The sequence below is a fragment of the Gobio gobio genome (assembly GCF_949357685.1).
Source record: "Gobio gobio genome assembly, chromosome: 4".
Taxonomy (NCBI): domain Eukaryota; kingdom Metazoa; phylum Chordata; class Actinopteri; order Cypriniformes; family Gobionidae; genus Gobio; species Gobio gobio.
In genome coordinates, this window is record NC_137100.1 from 15,002,177 (window position 1) to 15,018,843 (window position 16,667).

Consider the following 16,667-nt stretch of genomic DNA (forward strand, 5'->3'; position numbering starts at 1 on the left):
GATTGTACACTAAACACTTTGACCTCCTGTGAGGATTTACTCCCACAGACATCAAGAATCAGCCTATGAAGCTCAACAATGGTGACATGCTTCATGCCGCAATGCATTCTGGGAGCCATGGATGAGTTTTGCATGATGCACCCAGAATGCATTGTTAACTTGTTGCAACTTGAATGCTTGATAACTTGCATTTACAAATCGAATTTACAATTAATACTAAGTTGGTCCAACGATTCTTTTCACTGGTTAAGCCAACTTTTTTGCATTTAATTGTCCAGTTCGGATGAGATGTTAAACCGAGGTCCTGACTCTCTGTGGTCATTAAAAATCCCAGCATGTCCTTCGATAAAGAGTAGGGGTGTAGCCCTGGCATCCCGGCCAAATTTGCCCATTGGCCCCTGTCCATCATGGCCTCCTAATCATCCCCATATAAATATATACGATTGGCTTCATCACTGTCTCCTCTCCACAGCTGGTGAGTGGTGGGCGTTGCATCATCCAGGTGGATGCTGCACATTGGGGGTGGTTGAGGAGATTCCCCCTTCTATGTAAAGCGCTTCGAGTACCCAGAAAAGCGCTATATAAAAATAAAATGTGACTAATTAGTTAACTAAATATAATCATTAGTGTAAATTTTTGTGAGTTGGATTTTTTACAGTGCAGTCTTTGTCTTTCAAACACAATAAAATGTACATATTTACATAATTTCATAGCCCAGTGGTTCTCAAAGTGTGGTACAAGTACCACTAATGGTACTCAGGCTGCCTCTAGTGGTATGCAGAGGAATCACTAAATAAATTCAAAAAACATGCACAGTACAGTAGTTTTAATTTTACTTTACAACACATTTTAATTTAATAAATTATTTGATTTACCATATGTATGCACAGTGCAGTGTTAATGTACAAACTGTGTATTTACAATGTTAAAGTGGCTGACAACAATACATTTGTTTGCTGTAGCTGCATAGTTAGGCCTACTATGCTACTGTATTTTAATGTTGGTCATTATGGTGGTACTTGGAGAGCCAAATATTGTTCTTTTTTATGATTGAATTACTTAAAAGCTTTTCATTAAACTCATGAATCCCGTTCTGGGAAACAATGTAGGCCTAATGTTTGTTTGTTGATAAAGAATGGAATAGATTTTCTTTCTCTTTGTATTTTTATACCAATATGGTACAAGATTATCCTATTCAAATCAGTGATAAACGAGTTCGGTCAAAAGCAATTAAAGTAATCAAAAAGTAGTCAGAATACATTACCTAAAATGAATAATGCAATTACATTACTAACTACAATTTTTGTCATGTAATTTGGAATCAGTAACTGACTACAATTTGTAAGTAATCTGGTTTACCAGCATGTTAACGGGTTTCCCTCTGAATCCATAATTTCCTTTAGAATCAAATGTCTCTCTTAAACTATGTCTTTGCAAAATTTTGGTTGACTTTCCGTGAACCATCTGGCACAATGCTGAAAACAAATCTAAAGAAATCTAATTGAGCAATATTGTATCAATAGTGGACAGTAATCATAGCCCTATGCACCGTATGTGCTGTGCTGCAGATTCCAGGTAACAAAGTTTCCTCACACCTGTAAACCGGCTGGCCCAGACTCCGCGTGACTATAAATCTGTTGTTCCAGGAACTTGCTCGAAGGGCTCCGCATCCCAAACCGGTTGAGCTGCTGATACGCTGCCTTTACTCAGCTAGAAAGAATTTGTCGTCACAGAGACGAGTCACCTTGTTAGAAAGAGTCGTTTTAAAGTAAAAAGACAGTGGTTTATGGGAGACAAAAGTGATTTTATGTATCAAAAAATATATTGATCATCGTGTCTAACATATAATACAGACATCCAAAACATTTCGGTTGGCATATTTTACATTTACAGTAATCAGGCTCACAGTCTTATGGCCAAAAAACTGTCCACGCCCCATTGTATTAAATGTAACTACCATAATATTGCTTATAATAAAATAATATCATTACTATAAATGTTTTCATCTTACACTCAACAGTCTCTTCGGCAGCTTTACCAATAGAGACGCAATGCGTCAGCAGTATGTCTACAGCAACCAGAAAAGCTTGTTCAATAGAAACTCGGATGCCACAACACTCCTTCTGCAGGAAGAGGTGACAGTGTCCTTTTGTGTATTCTTTAGCAAAAGAATGAGGGTTCTTCCTCGAGTTTCACTGACCTGCGTCTGACGGCACGTCAGGGTGTGGCTCAAAAAACTTGGGAGAAGCCCACCAGGACATATTGTGAAGGGAGCCTCACCTTTGTGCACCACTAAAACCAGTTCAGCGGCATTTTAATTTAAAGAAACTCTATTAACAACAGTATTATTCAAATAACTTAGACCTGATGGAAAGCAGAGGTTTAATTAAGTAAGTAGGTGTGTGAGGAACAATTGGGTGACGCTCGAATGAAGGGGTGTATCTAAGCATGCCATTGTACGAGGCACACAAAAGGTAAAGCTACTTCAAAGTGGTCCAATAAGAGCCGAGCAATCCAGTCAAACTTAACCGTGTCAATTGAACAAAGCACTGTTTGTCACTGTTAATCCAAAAGTAAATATTTTATATAATAGGTTTCGGTGCAGTCACAGAAGGTCAGCTCTTGTCTTGTCCAAACCATATGATCTCTCCAGGGTTATGTAATAGCTAAAGGAGCCCTAAAATCCAGTCATTTTAGAACTCTATGGCGTTTGGCTTTCAAAATTTGGGGGGCTGACTGATGGTAAACCCACAGGGTACATCATCTGGTCTTACTTCCTCCTCCGGCAGCGGCAGCAACAGGCGTAGCAGCGGGACACCTGCTCGTCGCTTTCCTTCACTATGTATCCCGGCTGGTTGCTGTAAGGAGGGGGGTTCTGGCCGTTCCTGGCCTCTCCGTAAACCGGAACGCCTGAGGCGTTGTTCTCCCCTGGGATTTTGAAGCTGTTGTAGGGGTTTGAGGCAGAGTTACGGCTGTTGTAGGTGCTCTCCAAGGCCATTGGGTTCATGATGATGGTGCTGGAGTCAGTCTGATCCCGCAACTTGGCGCGAGGGATGGTGACATCCCCATAGGGGTTCTCAAGTGAGACATTCATGGTGGCAGGCTGGAGAAGAAGGGCAAAAATGAATAATCAAGGGCCTCGGTTCCTGTTTCAGTCTGTTAAAACTCTTGGAGCATAGTTGGTCCCAAATATCAGTTCTTTCTTCAATATCCCTAAGGAAAGAAAATGTATGTCATTGTTTGAAGAACTTATGCATCTTAAAACACACATTATAAAACAAGACCCGTTCCCACTAACTATATTAGTCCACACACACACATACACGCTTATCGTCCATCAGCTGAAAGTGATTTTAAATGATATTGTTCATCTGGATCGTTATAGGCCAAGTTGTGGGATGGACTTCTGTATTCTCATAGAATTAGAGCGATTATTATTAAAACTTTATAGTTATCCTTGGTGTGAACGGTGTTCCTGTTTGTACTACATTACAGGGAGAGTTCACCCACAAATGAAAATTCTGTCATTAGTTGCTCACCCTCATGTTATATCTAAACCAGTGAGAGCTTTTTGTCCCTCCATTGACAGCTATGCAACAACCAATTTGACGCTTCAAAAAGTGCATAAAGAGATCAAATTGGTAGTTGCAAGACTGTCAACGGAGGGACAAAAAGCTCTCCGATTTCATCAAAAATATCTTCATTTGTGTTCCGAAGATGAACGAAAGTCTTTCAGGTTTGGAACGACATGAGGGTGAGTAATTTTTACTGACAGAATTTTAATGTTTGGGTGAACTATCCCTTTAGTGGTGTTGATTTAAGTGTTTTGACTTTAAGAGTATGTTGTATGATGACAAAGTACCGCGAGAGCTATTAGAGAGCAGACGCTCCATCGCCCGGTCCCAAATGGCACCCTAAACCCTCGCGGTCTTCCTACGAGTCCGCACTTTCACGACGTAATGCCGCTTTGATTGCCGGGAAGAAATCCACTGCATAGCTTGCACCAGTGCGGGCTCGGCAGAAGTGCGCATCGAGGGCGCATATCGACCTCAAAGGGGGCGCTCGCGAGCACCCTTCTGAGACCTAAAATGACAAATGGGACACGCGCACACAGCGGCCATTGACTGAAAGTGCACATGAAGTGTGCCGTTTGGGACAGGGCCCATATGCTTTCATATCGATCTTGCAATACTTTGATGTCATAGCCTACCTATCGGTCTTCACAGCGCAGTCGAACACACCTTTTCTGTCTGTATGAATGAGTCAATAATTCATTACGTCCTCAACCGATTCATTCAAAGATGTTGGAACAAACATTCGTTCAGGAACAAAACTGACTGCAATTCTGAATAGAATACTACTCGTACTATTTCAGTCATAAAAAGAAATGGTTTAATAAGCAGGGCATTGTGTTATTCTGAATTCTGCCTTTCAGGATGAGACATTGAATCATTCACTCAACCGATTCGTTCACAGATTTGAATCATGAACGCTACGCCACCTGTGTTTTGCTTTGAAAGACGTAACGGTTGCTCGTGCTGTCGGCTTGATTTGGATGTTCGTTGAGGGAGCAAAAATGTTAAGCAACTGGCTAAAAATGTGTGACTAAAATGTAAGTTACTGACTTAAACATACCTTTTATTGAACTGTTATATAAATCAATATCACATTCACGCTGTTGATTTGAAACTGCCGTGCTGATAACGTTACTCGGAAAACAACTTACCGGTATAACGTTAATAGTTTTGTATCATTAAGGAGTAAGTTAACGTTATATAAACGCTCAGTTGTTGTTGTTGCTTAGTTTTAATTAGCTATATTATAAGCTAGGTTTGGTATTGCAAAAAGTTTACAATACAATACATCACAATACCCTTTTAATGATGGCTAATTAGCTATTTATTTTCATCAAATCATTCCTATACACTCTCTTACTTGTAGAAAAAAATAAAAACGAATCACAACTTCTCCTGTTACCATTAATACAGAGAAACTGCTTACCGGTGGAGGCCTGAGGGGGATTTGTTTGGTGGGAATCAGTTTTCACAGCTGCACGCTGTTCCTGCTGACTTCTGATCTTCCGTGCTTCCGAAATAAGGTGAGAGACAAACCTGAACCACCAGGTTGGAGAGAAAAAGAGGAGGTGGCTATCCAGCTGACCGTGAGTCTTGTTTAAACATGGCAGTGTGTATGTAACCCCACCCTTGGGTATTCAAGCTCAGCTGAAACCACCAGGAGTGTGAGAGTGTGTGTTTGGTGGGGGAGGAGGCTGGTAGAAGTCAGTTCAGGAATGTTAATATTAAAATCACTATAATAGACAACATGTTGCAGAAACATGACAATAAAAAAAAGCCTATAATTGTCATCGAATGAAAACAATTTGTCCTGAAGCTAATATTCTAATAGTCTCTGGATGCTGTTGTGTAAGAGTTATCCTTTCTGCAAACATTAACGTTACATTGCTAGGCACCAGAGTACACCTCTTGTCCACAACCTTGTTTTAACTCCGTTAAATATTAACCTGAATTGACATTTTAAGTACTGTTAGATGAGAACTGGGTGCTTAAAAAAAGGGTGCTTAATGGAACAATGCAGCAATTGAAAGAGAATGAAAAGCTACTGTCTGTTTTGGGTTTGGTTGTTGTTGTAAGACGTTACTAAAACTGTCAGCTTTACGTCATCAAAATTCAGTTCAGTAACTAATAAACTTTGTAATGCCAAAATATATGGATAGTGTCCTGCAACGTGACATACTTCATCTACTACTCATCCAAAAATGTCTATCATTCTCATTTTTATGAGCTCAATTTAATTAGGAGTCAGCATACATTGCATGTATGTATGACAAAATGAAAAGTGTCATCATTTACTCATTCACATGTTGTTCCAAACTTTCGTTCATCTTCAAAACAAAAATGAAGATATTTTTATTGAAACCTGGGAGATTTTTGTCCCTCCATTAAAATTTGCAGCCAAAACTGTAAGTACTTGAGCCTCTGTTTATCATATTTGATGTGTTCTGTCTTCTGTGTATGTGTCAATGTTTATATCTGCATAAAAAAAGTCTAAATTAAATCTGTTTTTGTGTTTCAAAGATGAACACAACTCTTATGTGTTCGAAACAACATTGATGACAGAATTTGTAGGTGAACTAACACTTTAAGAAACACAGATTTACTGGTATGCACTTTCTGGTCTGTCCATATGCTCAAAATATTCCTCATGAATCAAAGTAAAAAAAAAGCACAAAAGCCTGCACACCATGTGCTTTTGAGGGAAAAAAGAAAAGAAAACAAATTTATTCAAATTTATAAAATGACAAGTAAGTTTTGCAATGTTTTTTTCTAATCATATTTCTTCTTTACGAGAGTTTACGCGTAATGTATATATACATGTGCTTTTTACGTTTGTACAATATTGATTAACGGTTTTAAATAAAATACGTTGGTGTGCCATTTCTGTGAATGACAAATATATTTTTAAATACATTACTCTAGAATATATATATATATATATTATGAAGAGTGTACATGGTCTGCAACAATGCTTAGGTAGGTGGTACATGTCAGCATCCACATGGATGGCAGGACCCAAGGTTTCCCAGCAGAACATTGCCCAAAGCATTACACTGCCTCCGCTGGCTTGCCTTCTTCCCATAGTGCATCCTGCTGCCATGTGTTCCCCAGGTAAGCGACACACACGCACCCGGCCATCCACGTGATGTAAGAGAAAATGTGATTCATCAGACCAGGCCACCTTCTTCCATTGCTCCTTGGTCCAATTCTGATGCTCACGTGCCCACTGTTGACACTTTCAGCGGTGGACAGGGGTCAGCATGGGCACCCTGACTGGTCTGTGGCTATGCAGCAACAAACTGTGATGCACTGTGTATTCTGACACCTTTCTATCAGAACCAGCATTACCTTCTTGAGCAATTTGAGCTACAGTAGCTCGTCCGTTTGTTCGGACCACACGTGCCAGCCTTTGTTCATGACCCTGTCGCCGGTTCACCACTGTCCTTTCCCTGGACCACTTTTGACAGATACTGACCACTGCAGACTGGGAGCATTCCACAAGAGCTGCAGTTTTGGAGATGCTCTGACCCGTCGTCTAGTCACTACAATTTGGCCCGTCAAACTCCTTATGCTTGCCCATTTTTCCTGCTTCTAACACATATCAACTTTGAGGACAAAATGTTCACTTGCTGCCTAATATATCCCACCCACTAACAGGTGCCGTGATGAAGAGATAATCAGTGTTATTCACTTCACCTGTCAGTGGTCATAATGTTATGCCTGCTCGGTGTATCACTCCTGGGGTAAAAAACAAAAGGCTAAACACTAACCTTTTAATGGTCTTAACCACAAGTTATTGGACAGGAAATTAGCTAAATGTAAGCAAATGCACTACTTAAAAAGCCATTGCTGCCTCAGAAAAAAAGGAGTTTTTGGCAGAATATGGGAAGCTGTGTGTGGAGTGAAGAATAACAATGAAACACGAGTTGCATGGTGATACTCCAGAGCAGTGTCTTCAAAAATAAGAGAAATATAATAATATGGGGGGGGGGGGGGGGGGTGATAATACTATGGTAGTCAATGGTTGCTCTATCTGCTTTGTTACAAACATTCTTCAAAATATCTTCTTTTGTGTTCAGCAGAACAAAGAAACTTATACAGGTTTGGAACAACGTGAGGGTGAGTAAACGATGACAGAATTTTCCTTTTTGGGTGAACTATCCCTTTAAAAGACCACTAAATATTTTGCCATTTTTGGCTTGGCCCTTTTTTCTTAGCCCAGGAGTGTATATTATATTATTTTAAGTATACAATATGTATTTGTTTAATAGATTTCAACTTGTATGAGCTATGGTAAATGTCTTGTATGTAAATTAGAAAAATTATGGTAAATCCTTTATAAATAAGATCAGGTGTGCAATTTCTACTAAAACACTGATGAGGATGTGATATTCAAATGTTTTGTCTGTGCACTGACCCCTTTTGTAGTAATTGTTAATGACCTCTGAATAAATATGTTTGAAGATATTTTTCTTTAAAGGTAATTGTGTGCAGGCGTTTTTTGTTTTGTTTTATGAGAAATAATTTTTACCTTCAGAAATTAATGTATTCATTTCAAAAGTTAAATTAAACAACTACAGTAAGTATAGTACTTCAAATGTATACTTTGAATTGGCCCAAAAAGCAAGTCATATATAATAAAAAATATATATATCCATCTCATTACATTACATAACAAAATGTCAAATCAAATGGTATTTATTTTAACAAGCTTTATTTAAAAAAAAAAATGTTTGTTTCAAAATAGACAAACATCAATGTAACCTTGTGGTTGTCATTAGTGGATCATTTTCATAGTTACTAAGATGAACTACACCTGTGGTTACTCTGCTAGGACACCTGTGTGGAATCATTGGAAAAATCCTTGGCTGCATCCAAAAACTGAAAAATGCTGCCTTCGGAGGCTGCATTTCAAGGTTTCACTTCCTGTCTCCTGAAGGCAGCATAGATGTATCCTTCGCTGCCTTTGATATCTCACAATCCTGTGCTTTACATTACATAACAGCTAGTTAAAAAAAATAAAGATGCCGTCTGAAAGTTGCAGTTGCTGGTCAGTTTGTGTGTAAATGTATGTTTTTGATCAACGTTTTACACTTTTGATGTCATTTCTGGCGAGACATTACTATTGTAGTAATTAAATATTCACCAAAGCGCTCTCTATTTTGCTGTAGATCATTAAACTGTTACGCTGCCTCAGAAGTCTGTCCAAAGTCATTTTTTGTGAGGCTCCTTTGTGCACAAACACTGCCTGCAAAGTCATTGCCTGATAGGGCAGTGAGGCAACAAGTCAGCTGCCTATGTTTTCGGACACAACCATTGTGAAAAATAGCTCTGCAAAGCAACATTAGTTCTGTGTGAAGGTCAAAACATTTTTTTTTGCATTGCTACTTGGTTTGATAAAATATATAATGCAATGGCTGTAAGATATTTTTAAATGGAGGATATAATGCTATTTCATGCATTCGGACTTATTTACACTGTTAAAAAGCTGGACTCTCATGCTAAACAAGGCCAAAATTAAAAAAAAAAAAAAAAAGAGTTGGACGTATGATGCCAAATACACTCCTTCAGGATTCAAACTAGTTTCGGAAAGTTTTTTCCGAGTATGGCCTTGTATGACGCCATAAAAGGTGGAATTCCTTATATGGGCACTTGCGCACATCAATATGAGCGAGAGCATCAATGAGCTTCGTTCGGGTTATGGAAGCCATCGTCATCGCTGTCAATTTGGTTTTAAACCACAAATACAACAATGTCACTAAAGAAGTGTGTTTTTGGTCTTGTTCAGCTTCCCAAATAATCCAGCATTAAGGAAACAGTGGATGCAGTTTGTTTTTCCAGAGCAGCAACGGAGTTCTGCAAGTGTGTTTGTTTGTTCCCGGTCATGAGTCGAAACCCCAGGCGGTGAGTGAAACTACATCAAATGTCTGTGTTTTGTTGGCAATCGGCACGCGTAAGTGCATATAATGTAAACAACACAAATGTATAGTGAATCAAAAGTTATCCAGGGATAATGCCATGATGTATTGTGTGTGGGTCTGTGTCATAGGTGTGTGCGCTCGTGACTCTTAAGCTCCGCACACTGCACATATCCATGAGTTTGGTTGTTTTCGGAAAAAAATCAGTACAGTGTATCTGTCTTTTATAAATATGATAAAACGAAAGACTCTTCGGAGATATGAAGGATGCAATACTACTTTATATGTACTCAACATTAACATTAGATTGGCAGAAACTGTGTGTGTTATGTACTCTTTAAGTATATCTGAAGTGTCCTACAATATATTTTAATTTTAACCTGAAATCTTAATGCCGAAAAAATGTATTTGTCAACTACACGTACTGACATAGCTTCAAGGAATTCCTTTTGTCTTAGGTGGTTCATTTTGTCTGTAGTTCCTCTTTAACCATGTGATTTCCAGTGTGATCAATGCAAATGCATGATGTTATTCTTTGACCAGGTTATGCTCTGCAAGCCTTGATTGTCCTGATGGAATGTCGTCATAGGGCGTTCAATGACAGAACACAATATCAATGCACACATACTGGTTCCAACACATTTTTTCAGGCCCGAGAATGTGGATGTTGTTGACTTGCTAGCTAAAAATGGTGCAGCTGGAAGATTTAAGGTGCATGTGAAATGCATTTTTGAGGGGATGACAGGTCCAACTCGACTGAGCCAGATCAATGCGCACATTACATACACACATAAAATCCACCCCCACCCACATTTTTATCTTATTTGGTGATTGACCTTAAAAGTATTATAAACAAGCCTCTGCCTGACCATGTTCTGTTTTCAGAGGTTAAAGGGGCTTGAAAAGAGCTCAAGTGGCACTTCAGACTACTTCAATGCTAATCAATGGTAGCCCTAGTAACAGCACACGCAAACATCAGCAACAAAAGGACTAGAGTGGTTATGCCGACCCAAACAAAAGAAATGATCAAAAGCATCCTCGATGACCTGTGTATTTAAGCCACCTAGTGCAGCTAACAACCCAAACATAAAGCTTTTGCTAAAAGAGATTTATATATATATATATATATATATTCCCAGCACTAATTAATATATATATATATATATATATATATATATATATATATATATATATATATATATATATATATATATATATATATATATATATATATATATATATATATATATATATATGTATATATATATGTATATATATATATGTATATATATATATATGTATATATATGTATATATATGTATATGTATATGTATATGTGTATTGATGAACATTAATGACAGGCATCATCAGTGCTCCTGTCACTTTAAGAACAGCCACTGCCGAACATGACGCGGATCTGACGCGCTGTCCCGCGCATCTCATTTCCTCACAACTCTTTAAGTTCATTTAAGACGTTATTTAACTAATTTAAGATTCCTAATATGAGAATACTCAAAATTCTCTGTGTTGTTGTTATTGTTTGTTCAAGAGCAAAAGAGAACGCGATGTGAGCAGGAGACTGACGCGAGTCTGTCTGTGCGTCGAGTGTGTGTGTGTCAGAGTGTCCCTCGATTAGCTGACATGAGACCACATAGACAGGACATTGACATACAGCACGTTCTCTTGTGTCTTGTCGCGCTTGGAAGTATTTACATGAATAGGAGCGTGATCATGTAACGCTAGGCAAAAATGGATATAAAAACGGACGCTGCGTTATTTGCGTTAAATATTTTTTTAAATGAATCGCCCGCGTTAACGCGTTAATTTGCCCAGCCCTAATATATGTATATATATATATATATATATATATATATATATATATATATATATATATATATATATATATATATATATATATATATATGTATGTATATATACAGTGAGGAAAATAAGTATTTGAACACCCTGCTATTTTGCAAGTACTCCCACTTAGAAATCATGGAGGGGTCTGAAATTGTCATCGTAGGTGCATGTCCACTGTGAGAGACATAATCTAAAAAAAAAAAATCAGAAATCACAATGTATGATTTTTTTAACTCTTTATTTGTATGATACAGCTGCAAATAAGTATTTGAACACCTGAGAAAATCAATGTTAATATTTGGTACAGTAACCTTTGTTTGCAATTACAGAGGTCAAACATTTCCTGTAGTTTTTCACCAGGTTTGCACACACTGCAGGAGGGATTTTGGCCCACTCCTCCACACAGATCTTCTCTAGATCAGTCAGGTTTCTGGCCTGTCGCTGAGAAACACGGAGTTTAACCTCCCTCCAAAGATTCTCTATTGGGTTTAGGTCTGGAGACTGGCTAGGCCACGCCAGAACCTTGATATGCTTCTTACAGAGCCACTCCTTGGTTATCCTGGCTGTGTGCTTCGGGTCATTGTCATGTTGGAAGACCCAGCCTCGACCCATCTTCAATGCTGTAGGGAGGGAAGGAGGTTGTTCCCCAAAATCTCGCAATACATGGCCCCGGTCATCCTCTACTTAATACAGTGCAGTCGCCCTGTCCCATGTGCATAAAAACACCCCCAAAGCATGATGCTACCACCCCCATGCTTCACAGTAGGGATGGTGTTCTTGGGATGGTACTCATCATTCTTCTTCCTCCAAACACGTTTAGTGGAATTATGACCAAAAAGTTCTATTTTGGTCTCCTCTGACCACATGACTTTCTCCCATGAATCCTCTGGATCATCCAAATGGTCATTGGCAAACTTAAGACGGGCCTGGACATGTGCTGGTTTAAGCAGGGGAACCTTGCATGATTTCAAACCATGACGTCTTAGTGTATTACCAACAGTAACCTTGGAAACGGTGGTCCCAGCTCTTTTCAGGTCATTGACCAGCTCCTCCTGTGTAGTTCTGGGCTGATTTCTCACCTTTCTTAGGATCATTGAGACCCCACGAGGTGAGATCTTGCATGGAGCCCCAGTCCGAGGGAGATTGACAGTCATGTTTAGCTTCTTCCATTTTCTAATGATTGCTCCAACAGTGGACCTTTTTTCACCAAGCTGCTTGGCAATTTCCCCGTAGCCCTTTCCAGCCTTGTGGAGGTGTACAATTTTGTCTCTAGTGTCTTTGGACAGCTCTTTGGTCTTGGCCATGTTAGTAGTTGGATTCTTACTGATTGTATGGGGTGGACAGGTGTCTTTATGCAGCTAACGACCTCAAACAGGTGCATCTAATTAAGGATAATAAATGGAGTGGAGGTGGACATTTTAAAGGCAGACTAACAGGTCTTTAAGGGTCAGAATTATAGCTGATAGACAGGTGTTCAAATACTTATTTGCAGCTGTATCATACAAATAAATAGTAAAAATAAAATAGACCCCTCCATGATTTCTAAGTGGGAGAACTAGCAAAATAGCAGGGTGTTCAAATACTTATTTTCCTCACTGTATATATATTAAGGATGCAACAATACAGTTAGTCCATGGTTCAATACATACCTCGGTTTTTAACCACGGTTTTTGGTTCGGTTCGGTTCTGATGGCTTGTCACATACATTTTTTGCTATTCTATTCTTAGGCGACAGGAACAGCAAGAGGTTAAGGAGAAAAAATACTATTTTTTATTGCAATACTCTTTCTTTATTTTACTTAAAAGAATTGAAAAACCTACCTTAAACTTAAAACTTTACTTAAAAAAAAAACTTGTATTCCTAGTGTATTGTATAATATAAAAATATATATATATATATATGATTTACACTGGCAGCTCAGAGCTGTACAGCAGCATTAAAGTATGAAATTGAATGAATGAATGTACAAATAAAACACTACATAGACTTCACATTAGCTACTCTAGTTTTTCAGTCAAGAGCAGTGAGTGATTTTCTCTTTGTCTTTTGTTGTTGTATTAACATTAAAGGGATAGTTCATTCAAAAATGAAAATTCTGTCATCGAGAAATTAATACAGGTTTGAAACAATATTAGAGTGAGTAAATAATGACATCATTTTAGAGGTGAACTGTCCCTTTAAGGATCGCGTGTTAACTACTGCGCTGTTGTCAATTTAAGACCTGCGTGCATCTAATATACAGACACACGCGATTTTACTTTCACTTTAGACATAGCCGACTTTGTTTATGTTAACCTTGTTTGTATTTGCCAGTATTAGTGCAGTAAAACGACTATTTAGTCCTGTATTCACGTGTTTGACAGGCGTTTAGTGCGCATGCTCCGAAAAGCGCATGTTAAAACCGCGCACGCGAATGAAACTGGCAAGGCTTTAAAACACATGCAAATAATGAACTTCAGTGATTGTGAATAACTAATGTGTTCCGTGAGTATAACTCTACCACTAACGTGTGATGTGAATGTATGTCGCGTTGTTCAGTATATTGGGATGGAGGCAAATGATAGAATTTGTAGAAAAATAAATAATTAAATGCAAAACCGACGGCGTATTGAACGGTTCAATATTATATTGACAATTGTGGCATCTCTAATATATATATATATATATATATATACATAGATACATACATACATACATACATATATATATATATACATACATACACACATACATACACACATACATACATACATACATACATACACTCACCTTAAGGATTATTAGGAACACCATACTAATACTGTGTTTGACCCCCTTTTGCCTTCAGAACTGCCTTAATTCTAAGTGGCATTGATTCAACAAGGTGCTGAAAGCATTCTTTAGAAATGTTGGCCCATATTGATAGGATAGCATCTTGCAGTTGATGGAGATTTGTGGGATGCACATCCAGGGCACGGAGCTCCCGTTCCACCACATCCCAAAGATGCTCTATTGGGTTGAGATCTGGTGACTGTGGGGGCCATTTTAGTACAGTGAACTCATTGTCATTTTCAAGAAACAAATTTGAAATGATTCGAGCTTTGTGACATGGTGCATTATCCTGCTGGAAGTAGCCATCAGAGGATGGGTACATGGTGGTCATAAAGGGATGGACATGGTCAGAAACAATGCTCAGGTAGGCCGTGGCATTTAAACGATGCCCAATTGGCACTAAGGGGCCTAAAGTGTGCCAAGAAAACACCCCCCACGCCATTACACCACCACCACCAGCCTGCACAGTGGTAACAAGGCATGATGGATCCATGTTCTCATTCTGTTTACGCCAAATTCTGACTCTACCATCTGAATGTCTCAACAGAAATCAAGACTCATCAGACCAGGCAACATTTTTCCAGTCTTCAACTGACCAATTTTGGTGAACTTGTGCAAATTGTAGCCTCTTTTTCCTATTTGTAGAGGAGATGAGGTGGGGAGATGATGAGGTACCCGGTGGGGTCTTCTGCTGTTGTAGCCCATCCGCATCAAGGTTGTGCGTGTTGTGGCTTCACAAATGCTTTGCTGCATACCTCGGTTGTAACGAGTGGTTATTTCAGTCAAAGTTGCTCTTCTATCAGCTTGAATCAGTCGGCCCATTCTCCTCTGACCTCTAGCATCAACAAGGCATTTTCGCCCACAGGACTGCCGCATACTGGATGTTTTTCCCTTTTCACACCATTCTTTGTAAACCCTAGAAATGGTTATGCGTGAAAATCCCAGTAACTGAGCAGATTGTGAAATACTCAGACCGGCCCGTCTGGCACCAACAACCATGCCACGCTCAAAAATGCTTAAATCGCCTTTTTTTCCCATTCTGACATTCAGTTTGGAGTTCAGGAGATTGTCTTGACCAGGACCACACCCCTAAATGCATTGAAGCAACTGCCATGTGATTGGTTGATTAGATAATTGCATTAATGAGAAATTGAACAGGTGTTCCTAATAATCCTTTAGCTCATGGCTTGAGAAAATAAATAATTAACCATCCTTAAAAACCCTTATACATAACTTAGTTAAGCTTCCATAGACATTAACTGAAACTGGGGGCGGGTGTAAGTGATGTAACTGGTATTCCGCCTGAACACCGATAACACTGGCAACACCAACTATTGCAGCAAGCCTACCGCGAGTAAAATGAGTCTTTGATTTCTGTGCAGTTACTAAGGTGTTCTGAGTGGTTAGTGTGTTGCTTTGTGGTTGCTATGCATGTGTACTGAGTCATTTTTACTAGGGCTGCACGATTAATCGGAAATTAAACCGCACACGTTTTGTCAAAGGCTGCAATTATTTTATGCTAAGCTTCTCAGTGAAGCACGGCACTGTGATCAGTAATAAATTCTGCTCCATCTGAAAGCCAGAGGGCGCTCTTGTGCAGAAACTCCAAATATCCACTGCAGAAGTGCAATCCTTTGTGATTTCATAATCGCGATAAGCCAAAATGATTTAAGTGCGATTTCATGTTGTCTGTTCAGAATCATGGGAGAATCGTAGTCTCTATAGAGGTTATGCATTGACTTCACTTTCCCACCAGAACACGCCCCCTCAGCCCGGATTGAGTGGCAAAGCAGCCTGCTGCATGCTGCAGTTAATAGGGGAAACTGCGAAAACGCGAGTAAAACAAATAAAATGATTACATCAGTTTAAACTAAAGATTGGATTTGATAGTGTTCCTTACAACTTACCAAAGATCCAGTGATCCACGGATATTGACATGCAGCCAGGAATTGTGTTTCCTGACATTTATATGAGCCTGATTTCGACGCCAGGGAAATGCATAAAGCAATGCCTGTGAACACTTTATATACAATATAGGTAGGTATAGATAGGTCTAAATCTGGGTGATCACTTATATCAATGTTATATATAGTTTCATTTCATCCAGCCCTATAGTTTTTGCCAATTAAGCAGAATATAATATGGTAATTATTTAATTGATGAGTTGTCAATACAATATATAACAATACAATGGGTATGATTTTACCCTAAAAATCAACATATTTTTTGACACAAAATGATAACTGCAATCCATATTTTGTGCCTGGAGTCCAGTTGTTTCTGTGAATTGCAGCTTCTACTGATGTTAGCTTTCGACAGTCTGTAAAAATATACCTCAGATTTCTTGTCAAATCTATTTGTACCTTCAATCTCAAAGCTCTTTCCTGTTTTAGATGTGTTTTGTGTGTTTTTTGCGGCATTCATGCTGAAAACCAAAGCTGCGCTCAATCTTTCTGCCACTCAGTGGGCGTAACCGCAGTCACTCCGGTCGACGGTGAA

At 38.9% G+C, this 16,667-nt stretch overlaps 1 protein-coding gene across 2 annotated transcripts; it reads right to left on the reverse strand.

Annotated features, from left to right (window-relative positions):
• Positions 1 to 812: 812 nt before the first annotated feature.
• Positions 813 to 5,239, reverse strand: LOC307125283 (uncharacterized protein). Of its 2 annotated transcripts, none has more exons than XM_079815033.1 (2): positions 5,002 to 5,239; positions 813 to 3,213 (listed from the first exon to the last, which is right to left on the reverse strand). In XM_079815033.1, the coding sequence occupies exon 2, from the start codon at positions 3,092 to 3,094 to the stop codon at positions 2,771 to 2,773; it is 324 nt and encodes a 107-aa protein (XP_079671159.1). In that variant the 5' UTR covers positions 3,095 to 3,213; positions 5,002 to 5,239; the 3' UTR covers positions 813 to 2,770. The 2 variants fall into 2 exon arrangements, with proteins under 2 accessions (XP_079671159.1, XP_079671160.1); XM_079815034.1 differs by having other exon boundaries at positions 1,787 to 3,103; positions 5,002 to 5,100.
• Positions 5,240 to 16,667: the final 11,428 nt, after the last annotated feature.

Excerpts from the sequence above, each read along its gene's own strand:
- LOC307125283 (XM_079815033.1), bottom strand. The coding sequence starts at position 3,094 with ATGAATGTCTCACTTGAGAACCCCTATGGGGATGTCACCATCCCTCGC.